We start from the raw sequence: 18,994 nt of genomic DNA on the forward strand, positions 1-18,994 counted from the left end.
TGGAACGGGGGAAACCGGTCCCCTGGCGGACAGGTGGAGGACAACACACACTTCTGTTTTAATCACATCTCTGATCGCTGTTCATGCACCTGTTCCGTCCCCCCCTAAAGAATAGGCTAATCATACTGATAAATAATGGTTTCTGAACGACGTGTACGCATTCCTTGGCTTTATCAACGACAGTATGGGCACAAGTTCAGAGTCCGCAGCTCAGATGAAGTGAAATGAATACACAGTGGGGTTTAATACTGTGTAACTCTTACAGCGGGTTCACTTCATGTGAAACATTAACACTTATCTGAATCATCTAGGTTGATACAACTCGCCTAAAAAAAAGGTACAGATCTAGGATCAGCTTCCCCTGACCTAAATCCTAACCATTAGTGAGGGGAAATGCTGAAATGATCCCAGATCAGCGTTTAGGGCCAACTTCACGCTACACAGTAGAGAAGACTACAGTATATGTAAATATACTGCCACCTACTGGTAAAACCTGGATAATGATCCTAACGATCATGGTATTGCTTTGGCTGCACTCAGACAGACGTAACAATGTATTACCTTTTAATAGCTAAACACTGTCTTCATCAGGGTATCATGACTATTTCAAATGTATCTTTATTAAAAAGTAATTTCAGAATATTTTGGAAAGCAAGCTGGCTAACTCATTGACCCTGCTTTGTAGTTGGCCCCTGTGGTGTTGGTCTTAGTGGTGACTGTTTTACAACCATGATTTCACTGCAACATAGATAAATGAGACACAATGTGGAACATATTTAGACAAAGTTGTCAAACGTTTCTAATATTCTCTATTAACTGAGTTTGAGTTCTTGTGTATTTAAGTTATGCTATGTTTTGCTCTTCATTTGAGTTCTTTAGGTGATTGTGGTTTGTTGAAATGATTTTATTTTAGGCTCATTTATGTCAGAAATAGGAAACACATTGAAGGTAGTATTTACAAGCGTTTTAGGCACCTCAGGGGCAACGAGTAAAAACAAAATTACATACAATATGTGAGGGGGTACTGTGGACCATAAAACAGTCAAACAGGATCAATAACTTGATTTCTGGTTTATTAAGAAAGCACTTGCTCCCAGGTTTGTAACGTTTCATCAGGCATCCATACAGATCCCCTGGGAGCAGCTGCGGTGCCCTTTGTCGTGGAATTCACCTACAACTCCAGCATGTGCCTATGTTCTTCAGCTTTTGTCATTAACAAGCCTAAAACTTAAGATATTTGTTTTGGGTTGTCGAGTAAGACAATTCCCATTCCAAGCTTATCTTTACCCCCCAAAAATAAACAAAAGTTATTTCAGAATATTTAATATTTAGGCAAGCTAACGCACCGAGCCTGCTTCGTAGTAAACCCTCAGAACATAAAGGTAAACAATAATGAAATATTCCAACAGGCGTAGAGACCAACAGCAAACACAGTGAATAGTGAACACAGATAAATAGACCCGATTGAAGTGTTGGGTAATATGTACATTCATCCCGATGTATTACCTGAAAGCAGTGAGCAGGGCTGCAAAAGAAATCAACAGATAAGACCTTTCTCTCTAGCAGCAGCCTATTGTACCATCCGACCCTTCATAAGACATGATTTTTTTTGTAGGGTGACCACATGTTCCAGATAGTCCCACATTTTGGCCCTTTGTCCCACAACCAATCATGTCCTGTATTTTACCCACAAATTCAAAACAACAAATTTACCCCAAAAAAAGCAGGATGCTTCTGCCCAAAAATGTATTAAATGTAGAATACAAAGTTCCACAAAATCATTCCATATTTGGGTATTTTAAATGTGGTCACCCTAGTCAGTGGCAGTGGTGTAAAGTACTTTAAAATACTACTTAAGTTTTCTTTTTTACTTAAGTCCTTTTTTGGGGTATCTGTACTTTACAATTCATATTTTTGTCAACTTTTACTTAACTACAGTTGAAGTCGGAAGTTTACAGACACTTAGGCTGGAGTCATTAAAACTCGTTTTTCAACCACTCCACACATTTCTTGTTAACAAACTATAGTTTTGGCAAGTCGGTTAGGGCATCTACTTTGTGGATGACACAAGTCATTTTTCCAACAATTGTTAACAGACAGAATATTTTACTTATAATTCACTGTATCACAATTCCAGTGGGTCAGAAGTTTACATTAACTAAGCTGACTGTGCCTGTAAACAGCTTGGAAAAGCACAGAAAATAATGTCATTGCTTTAGAAGCTTCTGATAGGCTAATTGACATAATTTGAGTCAATTAGAGGTGTACCTATGGATGTATTTCAAGGCCTACCTTCAAACTCAGTGCCTCTTTGTTTGACATCATGAGAAAATCAAAGGAAATCAGCCAAAACATTGTAGACCTCCACAAGTCTGGTTCATCCTTGGGAGCAATTGCCAAACAGCTGAAGGTACCACATTCATCAATAGTACGCAAGTATGAACACCATGGGACCACGCAGCCATCATACCGCTCAGGAAGGAGATGCGTTCTGTCTCCTAGAGATGAACGTACTTTGGTGCGAAATGTGCAAATTAATCCCAGAACAACAGCAAATGACCTTGTGAAGATGCTGGAGGAAACGGGTACAAAAGTATCTATATCCACAGTAAAACGAGTCCTAGAAGAAGAAGCCACTACTCCAAAACTGCCATAAAAAAGCCAGACTACAGTTTGCAACTGCACATGGGGACAAAGACCTTACTTTTTAGAGAAATGTCCTCTGGTCTGATGAAACAAAAATAGAACTGTTTGGCCATAATGACTATTGTTATGTTTGGAGGAAAAAGGGGGAGGCTTGCAAGACGAAGAACACCATCCCAACCGTGAAGCACAGGGGTGGCAGCCTCATGTTATGGGGGTGATTTACTGCAGGAGGGATTGGTCCACTTCAAACTAGAAAGCATCATGAGGAAAGAAAATGATGTGGAAATATTGAAGCAACATCAAGACATTAGTCAGGAAGTTAAAGGTTGGTCGCAAATGAGTCTTCCAAATGGACAATGACCCCAAGCATACTTCCAAAGTTGTGGCAAAATGGCTTAAGGACAACAAAGTCAAGGTATTGGAGTGGCCATCACAAAGCCCTGACCTCAAACCCTTAGAACATTTGTGGGCAGAACTGAAAAAGCGTGTGCGAGCAAGGAGGCCTACAAACCTGACTCAGTTACACCATCTCTGTCAGGAGGAATGGGCCAAAAATCACCCAACTTATTGTGGGAAGCTTGTGGAGGGCTACCTGAAACGTTTAACCCAAGTTAAACAATTGAAAGGCAATGCTACCAAATACTAATTGAGTGAATGTAAACTTCTGACCCACTGGGAATGTGATGAAATAAATAAAAGCTGAAACAAATCACTACTATTATTCTAACATTTCACATTCGTAAAATAAAGTGGTGATCCTAACTGACCGAAGACAGGGAATGTTTACTAGGATTAAATGTCAGGAATTGTGAAAAACTGAGTTTAAATGTATTTGGCTAAGGTGTATGTAAACTTCTGACTTCAACTGTACATTCCTAAAGAAAATAATGTACTTTTTACTCCTTACATTTTCCCTGACACCCAAAAGTTCTCATTACATTTTGAATGGTTAGCAGGACAGGAAAATGGTCCAATTCACACACTAATCAAGAGAACATCTCTGGTCATCCCTACTGCCTCTGATGTGGAGGACTCACTAAGCTTTGTTTGTAAATGATGTCTGAGTGTTGGAGCACCCTTGGCTATCTGTAAATGATGTCTGAGTGTTGGAGCACCCATGGCTATCTGTAAATGATGTCTGAGTGTTGGAGCACCCATGGCTATCTGTAAATGATGTCTGAGTGTTGGAGCACCCTTGGCTATCTGTAAATGATGTCTGAGTGTTGGAGCACCCTTGGCTATCTGTAAATGATGTCTGAGTGTTGGAGCACCCTTGGCTATCTGTAAATGATGTCTGAGTGTTGGAGCACCCTTGGCTATCTGTAAATGATGTCTGAGTGTTGGAGCACCCTTGGCTATCTGTAAATGATGTCTGAGTGTTGGAGCACCCTTGGCTATCTGTAAATGATGTCTGAGTGTTGGAGCACCCTTGGCTATCTGTAAATGATGTCAGTGTTGGAGCACCCTTGGCTATCTGTAAATGATGTCTTGGCTAGTGTTGGAGCGCCCTTGGCTATCTGTAAATGATGTCTGAGTGTTGGAGCACCCTTGGCTATCTGTAAATGATGTCTGAGTGTTGGAGCACCCTTGGCTATCTGTAAATGATGTCTGAGTGTTGGAGCACCCTTGGCTATCTGTAAATGATGTCTGAGTGTTGGAGCACCCTTGGCTATCTGTAAATGATGTCTGAGTGTTGGAGCACCCTTGGCTATCTGTAAATGATGTCTGAGTGTTGGAGCACCCTTGGCTATCTGTAAATGAAAAATGTAAAAAGCAAATATTGCCGTCTGATTTGCTTAATATAAGGAATTTGAAGTATTTCCTTATTTTACTTTTAAAACTTAAGTATATTTAAAACCAAATACTTTGACGTTTACTCAAGTAGTATTTTACTGACTTTTACTTGAGTCATTTTCTATTAAGGTATCTTTACTTTTTACACCACTGGTCACATCCTGTTTCTCTCTGTCCCCTCGTGTGCATCTACAGCCCATGTTTACACCTACAGCCCATGTTTACACCTACAGCCCATGTTTACACCTACAGCCCATGTTTACACCTACAGCCCATGTTTACACCTACAGCCCATGTTTACACCTACAGCCCATGTTTACACCTACAGCCCATGTTTAGACCTACAGCCCATGTTTACACCTACAGCCCATGTTTAGACCTACAGCCCATGTTTAGACCTACAGCCCATGTTTACACCTACAGCCCATGTTTACACCTACAGCCCATGTTTACACCTACAGCCCATGTTTACACCTACAGCCCATGTTTAGACCTACAGCCCATGTTTACACCTACAGCCCATGTTTACACCTACAGCCCATGTTTACACCTACAGCCCATGTTTACACCTACAGCCCATGTTTACACCTACAGCCCATGTTTACACCTACAGCCCATGTTTACACCTACAGCCCATGTTTACACCTACAGCCCATGTTTACACCTACAGCCCATGTTTAGACCTACAGCCCATGTTTAGACCTACAGCCCATGTTTACACCTACAGCCCATGTTTACACCTACAGCCCATGTTTAGACCTACAGCCCATGTTTAGACCTACAGCCCATGGTTAGACCTACAGCCAATGTTTAGACCTACAGCCAATGTTTAGACCTACAGCCCATGTTTAGACCTACAGCCCATGTTTAGACCTACAGCCCATGTTTAGACCTACAGCCCATGTTTAGACCTACAGCCCATGTTTAGACCTACAGCCCATGTTTAGACCTACAGCCCATGTTTGCAGCCATAGTGTACACTTCAGGAGATGTGTTGTAGAATGGGGATGCAGCCATAGTGTACACTTCAGGAGATGTGTTGTAGAATGGGGATGCAGCCATAGTGTACACTTCAGGAGATGTGTTGTAGAATGGGGATGCAGCCATAGTGTACACTTCAGGAGATGTGTTGTAGAATGGGGATGCAGCCATAGTGTACACTTCAGGAGATGTGTTGTAGAATGGGGATGCAGCCATACGGGGGCAGTTCTGCTGTGTTCCCAGTTCAGGTGTCCCCTGTGAGAACAGCCATGCCGGCTCCCGAGGGCCCCAGTTTCACCAGTAGAAGGATCTGGTGAGGAAAGTGGCTGCTGAGCCGAGCCAGCTGCCAGAGGTGTTGTCCTTGGCTGCGGTACGGGACACGGCGCGGTCCATCTCGCTCTCTGGACTCTCGTCCTCTGGGAGGTAGTCTGGTATGGATACGTTCTCCTCCCTCACATTACCAACACACACACTGAGGGGGAGCAGGACCTGGGAGGAGAGAAGAGGAGGGAAGAGGAGGGAGGAGAAGAGAGAAGGGAGGGAGGAGAGAAGGGGAAGGCGGAGAGAAGGGGAAGGAGGAGAAGAGAGAAGGGGAGGGAGGAGAGAAGGAGAAGGGGAAGGAGGAGAAGAGAGAAGAAGAGAGAAGGGAGGGAGGAGAGAAGGGGAAGGCGGAGAAAAGGGGAAGGAGGAGGAGAAGGGGAGGGAGGAAAAGAGAGAAGGGGAGGGAGGGAGGAAAAGAGAGAAGGGGAGGGAGGGAGGAGAAGAGAGAAGGGGAGGGAGGGAGGAAAAGAGAAGGGGGAGGGAGGGAGGAGAAGAGAGGGAGGGAGGAGAAAAGAGAAGGGAAGGGAGGAGAAGAGAGAGGGAGGGAGAAGGGGAAGGCGGAGAAGAGAGAAGGGGAGGAGGAGAAGGGAGAAGGGGAGGAGAGAAGGGAGGAGAGGAGAGGAGAGAAGGGAGGAGAGGAGAGAAGGGAGGAGAGGAGAGAAGGGAGGAGAGGAGAGAAGGGAGGAGAGAAGGGAGGAGAGGAGAGAAGGGAGGAGAGAAGGGAGGGAGGAGAGAAGGGAGGGAGGAGAGAAGGGAGGGAGGAGAGAAGGGAGGGAGGAGAGAAGGGAGGGAGGGAGAGAAGGGGAAGGAGGGGAGGAGAGGCACACAGAAATTAACATGGAAGCTCAGGCCATTGTTCTTTCATTCTTTCCTGAGCCAAGTGTCTCACCTCATCCCCAACTTCATTCCTCACCACCTGTTGGGCTGACAGCACCTTGGTAGCAGCGATGGCCGACGCCAGACTCTACAGGGAGAGATGGACACTATTAAATTACAACACTTTAACCAATGGGCTAATCTGTGTCTGTAGCTCTGTAGGCAGGGGTGTGTGTGTGTGTGTGTGTGTGTGTGTATGAGAGACAGACGGAGAGCGACAGACACAGACGGAGAGAGAGAGACAGACAGAGAGAGAGAGACAGACGGAGAGAGAGAGACAGACGGAGAGAGAGAGACAGACAAAGAGAGAGAGACAGACGGAGAGAGAGAGACAGACGGAGAGAGAGACAGACGGAGAGAGAGAGACAGACGGAGAGAGAGAGAGACAGACGGAGAGAGAGAGACAGACGGAGAGAGAGACAGACAAAGAGAGAGACAGACGGAGAGAGAGAGACAGACGGAGAGAGAGAGACAGACGGAGAGAGAGAGACAGACGGAGAGAGAGAGACAGACGGAGAGAGAGAGACAGACGGAGAGAGAGAGACAGACGGAGAGAGAGACACAGACGGAGAGAGAGACACAGACGGAGAGAGAGACACAGACGGAGAGAGAGAGACAGACGGAGAGAGAGAGACAGACGGAGAGAGAGAGACAGACGGAGAGAGAGAGACAGACGGAGAGAGAGAGACAGACAGACAGACAGACAGACAGACAGACAGACAGACAGACAGACAGACAGACAGACAGACAGACAGACAGACAGACAGACAGACGTAGTTACTTCAGTGGGCAGGTCAGAGCGGATGCGAACAGTGCATCTCTTAGAAGCCATCTGGAAGGTGAAGCTGATCACTCCTTTCACCTTCAGCAGAGCCTCCTCACACACACCTCGCTGGGCCTGGACAACACACAGTCAGTTGGTGTACAGCAGGGTTTCCGGAAGCCGGTAAACCATGGCTTTTATAGCTGATAAAATCCAATAAATAAAATTGTTGCCGGACAAATTGTCTGGGAGAAGAAAAGTCCACTGCAAAATAATGATTTTTTAAATTGATGGAAATACCCGTCGACGTCAAGGGCAAATATACTTCATAAGATAATAAATCCTTGGACATTAGTGTTGGCTGTGTGTTTCTATTCCTACCCACACAGAGGACAGAGGTTCTCATAAGGGACTTCAGCTAAGTGTACCCTGACAGGCCAGAAGACAGAGGTCTTCAGCTAAGTGGCCAGAAGACAGAGGTCTTCAGCTGACTGGCCAGAAGACAGAGGTCTTCAGCTAACTGGCCAGAAGACAGAGGTCTTCAGCTGACTGGCCAGAGGACAGAGGTTCTCATAGAGGTCTTCAGCTAAGTGTACCCTGACTGGGAAAAACTGGAAAAAGCTGTTGATAATCCCTGTTTCCAGTAAGGCCTCCGAGAGGGGATTCTTTCTCCAAAACAGAGTAAAGATGGCCTCAAGATCGCTCCTTGACGATAAAGTAACGAGGCTGATGTGCATCAAGCTGCTTCAAGGAGATGGACAGTTTTGACTACCCAGCAGCAGCGGCAGCTCACTTTTACCAGGCCAAGATCTGCTACAAACGCAAGTAAATTAGAGGCAAATGATTGTGTTTGTCAGGCACATTCCTAGCATTTCTGCTGCCGCACTAGGCCAGATATACATACTCCACCCCTGTGTCGTGTATAGTATAAAGATTTGGAATGGATTTGTAGACGTGAAGTCATGTGTATCATAGTCAATTAGTGCATTTCAGTTGAGCTTATTCAGTAGCACTTGGAAACAACACTGTTGCCGACTACACACATCAGAAAGATACAATGCTGCAATCACTAGTCAGCCCACTGTCTAATGTAGGAGACAGTTATCAATCACTAGTCAGCCCGCTGTCTATAGTAGGAGACAGTTATCAATCACTAGTCAGCCCACTGTCTATAGTAGGAGACAGTTATCAATCACTAGTCAGCCCGCTGTCTATAGTAGGAGACAGTTATCAATCACTAGTCAGCCCTCAACAGTTATCAATCACTAGTCAGCCCGCTGTCTATAGTAGGAGACAGTTATCAATCACTAGTCAGCCCGCTGTCTATAGTAGGAGACAGTTATCAATCACTAGTCAGCCCACTGTCTATAGTAGGAGACAGTTATCAATCACTAGTCAGCCCGCTGTCTATAGTAGGAGACAGTTATCAATCACTAGTCAGCCCACTGTCTATAGTAGGAGACAGTTATCAATCACTAGTCAGCCCACTGTCTATAGTAGGAGACAGTTATCAATCACTAGTCAGCCCACTGTCTATAGTAGGAGACAGTTATCAATCACTAGTCAGCCCACTGTCTAAATTATCAATTGTCAGCCCACTGTTGTCAGTTATCAATCACTAGTCAGCCCATTCTATAGTAGGAGACATTATCAATCACTGTCAGCCCGCTGTCTATAGTAGGAGACAGTTATCAATCACTAGTCAGCCCACTGTCTATAGTAGGAGACAGTTATCAATCACTAGTCAGCCCACTGTCTATAGTAGGAGACAGTTATCAATCACTAGTCAGCCCGCTGTCTATAGTAGGAGACAGTTATCAATCACTAGTCAGCCCGCTGTCTATAGTAGGAGATTATCAATCACTAGTCAGCCCGCTGTCTATAGTAGGAGACAGTTATCAATCACTAGTCAGCCCGCTGTCTATAGTAGGAGACAGTTATCAATCACTAGTCAGCCCGCTGTCTATAGTAGCAGTTATCAATCACTAGTCAGCCCGCTGTCTATAGTAGGAGACAGTTATCAATCACTAGTCAGCCCGCTGTCTATAGTAGGAGACAGTTATCAATCACTAGTTGTCTATAGTAGGAGACAGTTATCAATCACTAGTCAGAAGTAGGAGACAGTTATCAATCACTAGTCAGCCCGCTGTCATAGTCAATCACTAGTCAGCCCTGTCTATAGTAGGAGACTTATCAATCACTAGTCAGCCCACTGTCTATAGTAGGAGACAGTTATCAATCACTAGTCAGCCCACTGTCTATAGTTAGGAGACAGTTATCAATCACTAGTCAGCCCACTGTCTATAGTAGGAGACAGTTATCAATCACTAGTCAGCCCGCTGTCTATAGTAGGAGACAGTTATCAATCACTAGTCAGCCCGCTGTCTTATCAATCACTAGTCAGCCCGCTGTCTATAGTAGGAGACAGTTATCAATCACTAGTCAGCCCGCTGTCTATACAGTTATCAATCACTAGTCAGCCCGCTGTCTATAGTAGGAGACAGTTATCAATCACTAGTCAGCCCGCTGTCTATAGTAGGAGACAGTTATCAATCACTAGTCAGCCCTCTGTCTATAGTAGGAGACAGTTATCAATCACTAGTCAGCCCGCTTATCAATCACTAGTCTATAGTAGGAGACAGTTATCAATCACTAGTCAGCCCACTGTCTATAGTAGGAGACAGTTATCAATCACTAGTCAGCCCACTGTCTATAGTAGGAGACAGTTATCAATCACTAGTCAGCCCACTGTCTATAGTAGGAGACAGTTATCAATCACTAGTCAGCCCACTGTCTATAGTAGGAGACAGTTATCAATCACTCACCCACTGTCTATAGTCAGTTATCAATCACTAGTCAGCCCACTGTCTATAGTAGGAGACAGTTATCAATCACTAGTCAGCCCACTGTCTCACTAGTCAGCCCACTGATAGAGGAGACAGTTATCAATCACTAGTCAGCCCACTGTCTATAGTAGGAGACAGTTATCAATCACTAGTCAGCCCACTGTCTATAGTAGGAGACAGTTATCAATCACTAGTCAGCCCACTGTCTATAGTAGGAGACAGTTATCAATCACTAGTCAGCCCACTGTCTATAGTAGGAGACAGTTATCAATCACTAGTCAGCCCACTGTCTATAGTAGGAGACAGTTATCAATCACTAGTCAGCCCACTGTCTATAGTAGGAGACAGTTATCAATCACTAGTCAGCCCACTGTCTATAGTAGGAGACAGTTATCAATCACTAGTCTGTCTATAGTAGGAGACAGTTATCAATCACTAGTCAGCCCGCTGTCTATAGTAGGAGAGTTATCAATCACTAGTTATCAATCACTAGTCAGCCCGCTGTCTATAGTAGGAGACAGTTATCAATCACTAGTCAGCCCAATCACTAGTCAGCCCACTATAGTAGGAGACAGTTATCAATCACTAGCTGTCTATAGTAGGAGACAGTTATCAATCACTAGTCAGCCCACTGTCTATAGTAGGAGACAGTTATCAATCACTAGTCAGCCCGCTGTCTATAGTAGGAGACAGTTATCAATCACTAGTCAGCCCACTGTCTAGTAGTTATCAATCACTAGTAGCCCACTGTCTATAGTAGACAGTTATCAATCACTAGTCAGCCCACTGTCTATAGTAGGAGACAGTTATCAATCACTAGTCAGCCCACTGTCTATAGTAGGAGACAGTTATCAATCACTAGTCAGCCCACTGTCTATAGTAGGAGACAGTTATCAATCACTAGTCAGCCCACTGTCTATAGTAGGAAACAGTTATCAATCACTAGTCAGCCCACTGTCTATAGTAGGAAACAGTTATCAATCACTAGAGACAGTTATCAATCACTAGTCAGCCCACTCAGTTATCAATCACTAGTCAGCCCACTGTCTATAGTAGGAGACAGTTATCAATCACTAGTCAGCCCACTGTCTATAGTAGGAGACAGTTATCAATCACTAGTCAGCCCACTGTCTATAGTAGGAGACAGTTATCAATCACTAGTCAGCCCACTGTCTATAGTAGGAGACAGTTATCAATCACTAGTCAGCCCACTGTCTATAGTAGGAGACAGTTATCAATCACTAGTCAGCCCACTGTCTATAGTAGGAGACAGTTATCAATCACTAGTCAGCCCACTGTCTATAGTAGGAGACAGTTATCAATCACTAGTCAGCCCACTGTCTATAGTAGGAGACAGTTATCAATCACTAGTCAGCCCGCTGTCTATAGTAGGAGACAGTTATCAATCACTAGTCAGCCCGCTGTCTATAGTAGGAGACAGTTATCAATCACTAGTCAGCCCGCTGTCTATAGTAGGAGACAGTTATCAATCACTAGTCAGCCCACTGTCTATAGTAGGAGACAGTTATCAATCACTAGTCAGCCCGCTGTCTATAGTAGGAGACAGTTATCAATCACTAGTCAGCCCGCTGTCTATAGTAGGAGACAGTTATCAATCACTAGTCAGCCCGCTGTCTATAGTAGGAGACAGTTATCAATCACTAGTCAGCCCGCTGTCTATAGTAGGAGACAGTTATCAATCACTAGTCAGCCCACAGCAATCACTAGTCAGCCCGCTGTCTATAGTAGGAGACAGTTATCAATCACTAGTCAGCCCACTGTCTATAGTAGGAAACAGTTATCAATCACTAGTCAGCCCACTGTCTATAGTAGGAGACAGTTATCAATCACTAGTCAGCCCGCTGTCTATAGTAGGAGACAGTTATCAATCACTAGTCAGCCCGCTGTCTATAGTAGGAGACAGTTATCAATCACTAGTCAGCCCACTCTATAGTAGGAGACAGTTATCAATCACTAGTCAGCCCACTGTCTATAGTAGGAGACAGTTATCAATCACTAGTCAGCCCACTGTCTATAGTAGGAGACAGTTATCAATCACTAGTCAGCCCACTGTCTATAGTAGGAGACAGTTATCAATCACTAGTCAGCCCAATGTCTATAGTAGGAGACAGTTATCAATCACTAGTCAGCCCACTGTCTATAGTAGGAAACAGTTATCAATCACTAGTCAGCCCACTGTCTATACAGTTATCAATCACTAGTCAGCCCACTGTCTATAGTAGGAGACAGTTATCAATCACTAGTCAGCCCACTGTCTATAGTAGGACAGTTATCAATCACTAGTCAGCCCACTGTCTATAGTTTATCAATCACTAGTCAGCCCACTGTCTATAGTAGGAGACAGTTATCAATCACTAGTCAGCCCGCTGTCTATAGTAGTTATCAATCACTAGGCCCACTGTCTATAGTAGGAGACAGTTATCAATCACTAGTCAGCCCACTGTCTATAGTAGGAGACAGTTATCAATCACTAGTCAGCCCACTGTCTATAGTAGGAGACAGTTATCAATCACTAGTCAGCCCGCTGTCTATAGTAGGAGACAGTTATCAATCACTAGTCAGCCCGCTGTCTATAGTAGGAGACAGTTATCAATCACTAGTCAGCCCGCTGTCTATAGTAGGAGACAGTTATCAATCACTAGTCAGCCCACTGTCTATAGTAGGAGACAGTTATCAATCACTAGTCAGCCCACTGTCTATAGTAGGAGACAGTTATCAATCACTAGTTATCAATCAATCACTAGTCAGCCCACTGTCTATAGTAGGAGACAGTTATCATCAATCACAATAGTCAGCCCGCTGTCTATAGTAGGAGACAGTTATCAATCACTAGTCAGCCCACTGTCTATAGTAGGAGACAGTTATCAATCACTAGTCAGCCCGCTGTCTATAGTAGGAGACAGTTATCAATCACTAGTCAGCCCGCTGTCTATAGTAGGAGACAGAGTGGTTATCAACCCACGTATATCACAATTGACAGGTAGGGGGGCTCCTGTTTGGAGCTCCACTCACACAAAACATTTGACTGGTTTGATAAGTAACAATGCGTCACTAGTTTCTATTTAGACTCCACCACTAGACCCCTTTTTAGCATATTTCTGCCTTCCTCCAGGCTTTCCTGACATAAGCCTGGCTTCTGAGGATATGCATGTAGTGAGCTGTGTGTATATGTACAGTTGAAGTCGGAAGCTTAAATAACCCTTAGCAAAATACATTTAAACTCAGTTTTTCACAATTCCTGAGATTTAATCCTAGTAAAAATCCCCTGTTTTAGGTCAGGTGGATCACTACTTTTGTTCTTCGTCTTGCAAGCCTCCCCCTTTTTCCTCCAAACATAATGATGGTCATTATGGCAGAACAGTTCTATTTTTGTTTCATCAGACCAGAGGACATTTCTCCAAAAAATACAATCTTTGTCCCCATGTGCAATTGCAAACTGTAGTCTGGCTTTTTAATGGCAGTTTTGGAGTAGTGGCTTCTTCCTTGCTGAAAGGCCTTTCAGGTTATGTCGATATAGGACTCGTTTTCCTGTGGATATAGATACTTTTGTACCCGTTTCCTCCAGCATCTTCACAAGGTCCTTTGCTGTTGTTCTGTGATTGATTTGCACTTTTCACACCAAAGTACGTTCATCTCTAGGAGACAGAACGCATCTCCTTCCTGAGCGGTATGACGGCTTTGTGGTCCCATGGTGTTCATACTTGCGTACTATCGTTTGTACAGATAAACGTGGTACCTTCAGGCGTTTGGAATTTGCTCCCAAGGATGAACCAGATTTGTGGAGGTCTACAATTTTTTTTCTGAGGTCTTGGCTGATTTCTTTTGATTTTCCCATTATGTCAAACAAAGAGGCACGGAGTCTGAAGGTAGGCCTTGAAATATATCCACAGGTACACCTCTAATTGACTCAAATTATGTCAATTAGCCTATCAAAAGCTTCTAAATCCATGACATCATTTTCTGGGCTTTTCCAAGCTGTTAACAATTGTTGGAAAAATTACTTGTTATGCACAAAGTAGATGTCCTTACCGACTTGCCAAAACTATAGTTTGTTAACAAGAAATTTGTGGAGTGGTTGAAAAACTAGTTTTAATGACCCCAACCTAAGTGTAAGTAAACATCCAACTTCAACTGTATTTATATATAGAGTAGACTGTCATCAAGGCAAAGGGTGGCTACTTTGAAGAAGCAAAAACACATTTAGATTTATTTAACACTTTTTTGGTTACTACATGATTCCATGTGTTATTTTATCGTTTTGATGTCTTCACTATTATTCTACAATGTAGAAAATAGTCAAAATAAAGAAAAACCCTGGAATGAGTAGGTGCGTTTCAAACTTTTGACTGGTACAGTATATATACACTCACAGTGCTGTCCAGGCCTTGGATGTGCAGAGTGACAGACTTGTTCTTCCCTTTGGAGGAGTTGAGGAAGAACTGGGGTTTGTTTCTCCTCCTCTCCTTCTCTGGGCTGGGCGGGGCACTCAGGATTCCATACACCTCCCGCGACAGGGTATTGATGTCATCACACAAACCACTCCTACAAGAGACAGGGCCAGGATGTCAGATGACCTGGCTATATACAGGAAGTACCAGATAATAACATGGCTGTATACAGTAAGTACCAGAAAATAACATGGCTATATACAGGAGTACCTGAAAATAACATGGCTATTTACAGGGAGTACCTGGTAATAACATGGCTATATACAGGAAGTACCAGATAATAACATGGCTATATACAGGAAGTACCAGAAAATAACATGGCTATTTACAGGGAGTACCAGGTAATAACATGGCTATTTACAGGGAGTACCAGGTAATAACATGGCTATTTACAGGAAGTACCAGAAAATAACATGGCTATATACAGGGAGTACCAGTACCGAGCTGATGTGCAGGGGTACGAGGTAATTGAGGTAGCTATGTACATATAGGTAGGGTTAAAGTTACTAGGCAACAGGATAGATAAGACAATAGCAGCAGCGTATGTTATATGTGTATTGTCAGTGTAAGTATGTGTGAGTGTGTTCAGTCCAGTGTGTGTGTGTGTGTAGAGTCAGTGCCAGAGAGTTAGTACACAAAGAGACAGGACCAAGAGAGGAGTAGGATTCATTGAAAACATTAATTTGCCCAGTTGATTGATGCACATTGTTGCAATTCACAATTGTGATGCCGAAGCCATAGGTAGACAGTTTTTTTTTTACACACACACACACACAGTTAAACAGGGACCCGAGAGAGTGGACTGACCTCTCCATCAGGGTCACCAGGCTGACCATCATGCCCAGTTCATTCTTCATAGTGGTGATGTTCAGGGGCCACTCTGCCAGGTAGCGCATAGTCTTGAGAGGAGAGATTACAAATCAGAAAGAGACACTACTACATCCTGTTCCCAAGTTTCAGGGGGATGTTGAGTGTCACTGTCATGTTGGCATCGTTTTTAAATCTGTATTGTCTGGTTATATTTAGCCTCGGTCATCCAGGCTTCCTTTCCTCAACGAGACAAGACTTGGAAGGATGGCCAGCGTAAGACAATTATATTGCTTTGTATACTGTTGTGTTTTTTGTTTGTTTCTTCTTGTGGATTTTTTTTTTTTTTTTTACAGTTTCCAACTAGCTTTACTATAATGTAAAAAAATACAGCTCAATCTGCAGCTGTAACCTATTAGTCATATAGTGATTTATGGGATCTCTGTTTTTGTCTGTTCTGTTCTTGCTTGTTTGATTGTCATTGTGGTTTCTGTAGCTAGGGGGCCAGTAGCAGGTTAAACCGACCTGCAGGGTGGCGAACAGCACTTGCGGGTCCTGGTGGTCCAGGAAGAGAACCAGGCCGGGGAGACAGCCCTGGTCCTGGACTATTGCCTCCCGGTTCTGGGGCTCCGACGCCAGGTCCCGGAGCTGGGTCACCACAGACAGAGCATCCATCATCTTAGTTAATCTAACTTACCGAGTCTCTGCAGGCAGAGAAAGGTGTAGTGAGATAAGATGTATAATTAGACACAATAGATGTATTGAAAAGGGCAGGTGGATGATGCTAACACACTGCCTTGCTTGGCCTCACTAACGATACTGTGTATGTCGAGCTAGCTAACGTTATCTAGGGTTTGTTGCTACCCAGCTAAGCTAACGTTATCTAGGGTTTGTTGCTACCCAGCTAAGCTAACGTTATCTAGGGTTTGTTGCTACCCAGCTAAGCTAACGTTATCTAGGGTTTGTTGCTACCCAGCTAAGCTAACGTTATCTAGGGTTTGTTGCTACCCAGTTAAGCTAACGTTATCTAGGGTGTGTTGCTACCCAGTTAAGCGAACGTTATCTAGGGTTTGTTGCTACCCAGCTAAGCTAACGTTATCTAGGGTTTGTTGCTACCCAGCTAAGCTAACGTTATCTAGGGTTTGTTGCTACCCAGCTAAGCTAACGTTATCTAGGGTGTGTTGCTACCCAGCTAAGCTAACGTTATCTAGGGTTTGTTGCTACCCAGCTAAGCTAACGTTATCTAGGGTTTGTTGCTACCCAGCTAGCTAAACGTAAAATACGTAAAAACGACGAAAAAATACAATGAATTGAATTGAGTAGTTAACGTCAATGTCATGAAACACATATCTATGTAGATTAGCAAAACAAGTTCGTTAACTAAGCTAGCTAATAACTTATTTGGCTGAAAACTAACTTCACTTATATCCAGATATGTTTTTTTTTGTTGAAAGTATGGTAAGTTAGTTTGCAACTTTTCTTTTTACCTCAATATATATTTTGATCAACTATTACAAATTCCATTAAAAGTCGGCAACTAAAACCGCCAAGATTTGAAACGTCTTACCGCGAGACAAACCGGCTCGTGCACACAGACAAAACAACGATTTTGTGGAAAGGGGGAAGCCTCATTAGTCGAACAGCTTCTGTCACGTTGCATGGTGAGCCCTTCTGATTGGCGTAGATTTTTTTTATTCCAATTGAAATGTCCAATCACGGCACGTTTTGCTGAGCACGGGCTATTTCAGTTCGCCTGGAGAATTTTATTTCACGATTTCTTTGCTACGTTTTGGTCACATTTCTAAATTAACCATGTGGTAAGAGAATATGATCAACCTTATTCATAATATACAGTTTATACATCTAATATTTGCCAATATTGAGTCCATACTAGCTAACTAGTTTATCCGTCTACCTACCGCCATCTGATAAATGTGTTTTGATGATGCAGTGTTTTAGAACACTGCAATAGGTGAATTTGTTTTGCATGGGCCGGTACCCCGGTTCAGTGGCGATAATATTTAAGGAGCAATAGAAATGGTCTAAAATGTATTAACTCCGCTCACCCATGGCACCGGGACATGCAAAACGAACTAGAATGGTCAATGGAATGGTCTAAAATGTATTAACTCCGCTCACCCATGAGCAGCAACATGGAAAACGAACTAGAATGGTCAATGGAATGGTCTAAAATGTATTAACTCCGCTCACCCATGGCACCGGGACATGCAAAACGAACTAGAATGGTCAATGGAATGGTCTAAAATGTATTAACTCCGCTCACCCATGGCACCAGGACATGGAAAACGAACTAGAATGGTCAATGGAATGGTCTAAAATGTATTAACTCCGCTCACCCATGGCACCAGGACATGGAAAACGAACTAGAATGGTCAATGGAATGGTCTAAAATGTATTAACTCCGCTCACCCATGGCACCAGGACATGGAAAACGAACTAGAATGGTCAATGGAATGGTCTAAAATGTATTAACTCCGCTCACCCATGAGCAGCAACATGGAAAACGAACTAGAATGGTCAATGGAATGGTCTAAAATGTATTAACTCCGCTCACCCATGAGCAGCAACATGGAAAACGAACTAGAATGGTCAATGGAATGGTCTAAAATGTATTAACTCCGCTCACCCATGAGCAGCAACATGGAAAACGAACTCGCGCGATTCTTCAGTCATCACCTTTTTTTATTTGATTATTAAAGTCTATTTTGTGCAAGATTTTAAAGTTAATTTATTTTACTTTATTTGATATACAAAATGTGTGAGTGAGCAACCAAGCGTTCTTCCATTCAATTTCAGTAATATATGCATTCCAGAGGAATTTCCCTCTAGGAGGGATCTTGTTGGAGTTAAAGTTATTTTATTAATGTGTTATTACATTTCTTATCCAGCAGGGGGCAACCTTCTAACAAATTGTGCATCTATCTTGACATGTTCTCAAAAATCATTAATTTAGTAGTTTAATTTAGTAAATCCTGGAGGTATTGTTTTGGATATAGTATCACATTCTTTATAATGTATTGGGAAGTTGTGCTTCTAAGAACTTTCTCTAAGAGAGTAGATTTTCTTCTTTATCAAATAATTGAAGCGCAAAAATAATATTTCTTTCAAACCACTTAGGGAAGAACAAAGACTTGTTTTTAACAACAATATCTTTGTTGTTCCACATAAGTGTTTTGTGTTGGGAGAAGTTATGGACATAATATAGTTTCCAGGCTAAAAGGGCTTGTTCATGAAATTGGGACAGTTTGATAGGTAATTTTGATGGAGAATATAACACAATTTCCTAAAAAATATGACAGGGAATGAAGTACCATAAAGATTCAGAGTTAAACATATATTTTTTAATCCAGTTTACTTTAAAGTTATTGTTGATATCAATGAACTCTAGTATTTCTATCCCACCATCAGCTCTATGGTTTGATATCACAGACTTCTTCAATTTGTGTTGTATATCACACTAGAGACAGTTA

At 43.0% G+C, this 18,994-nt stretch overlaps 1 protein-coding gene across 2 annotated transcripts; it reads right to left on the bottom strand.

The window, feature by feature from the left end:
• Window positions 1-883: 883 nt before the first annotated feature.
• On the bottom strand, window positions 884-17,148 carry armc1l (armadillo repeat containing 1, like). Of its 2 annotated transcripts, none has more exons than XM_029656506.2 (7): window positions 17,071-17,148; window positions 16,029-16,207; window positions 15,504-15,595; window positions 14,619-14,790; window positions 7,400-7,516; window positions 6,632-6,706; window positions 884-5,910 (listed from the first exon to the last, which is right to left on the bottom strand). In XM_029656506.2, exons 2-7 carry the CDS (start codon window positions 16,179-16,181, stop codon window positions 5,716-5,718), a joined length of 804 nt encoding a protein of 267 aa, XP_029512366.2. In that variant the 5' UTR covers window positions 16,182-16,207; window positions 17,071-17,148; the 3' UTR covers window positions 884-5,715. The 2 variants fall into 2 exon arrangements, with proteins under 2 accessions (XP_029512366.2, XP_029512367.2); XM_029656507.2 differs by having other exon boundaries at window positions 16,991-17,076.
• Window positions 17,149-18,994: the final 1,846 nt, after the last annotated feature.

Source organism: Oncorhynchus nerka, linkage group LG24 (genome assembly GCF_034236695.1).
Source record: "Oncorhynchus nerka isolate Pitt River linkage group LG24, Oner_Uvic_2.0, whole genome shotgun sequence".
Classification (NCBI taxonomy): domain Eukaryota; kingdom Metazoa; phylum Chordata; class Actinopteri; order Salmoniformes; family Salmonidae; genus Oncorhynchus; species Oncorhynchus nerka.

Bases quoted from the DNA above. Each gene is read 5' to 3' on its own strand.
- armc1l (XM_029656506.2), bottom strand. From the start codon at position 16,181: ATGATGGATGCTCTGTCTGTGGTGACCCAGCTCCGGGACCTGGCGTCG. The intron at 14,791-15,503 runs GTCAGTCCACTC...TGTCTCTTGTAG, and splicing joins CTGGTGACCCTGATGGAGAG to GAGTGGTTTGTGTGATGACA. The intron at 7,517-14,618 runs GTGAGTGTATAT...TGTGTTGTCCAG, and splicing joins TCCAAGGCCTGGACAGCACT to GCCCAGCGAGGTGTGTGTGA.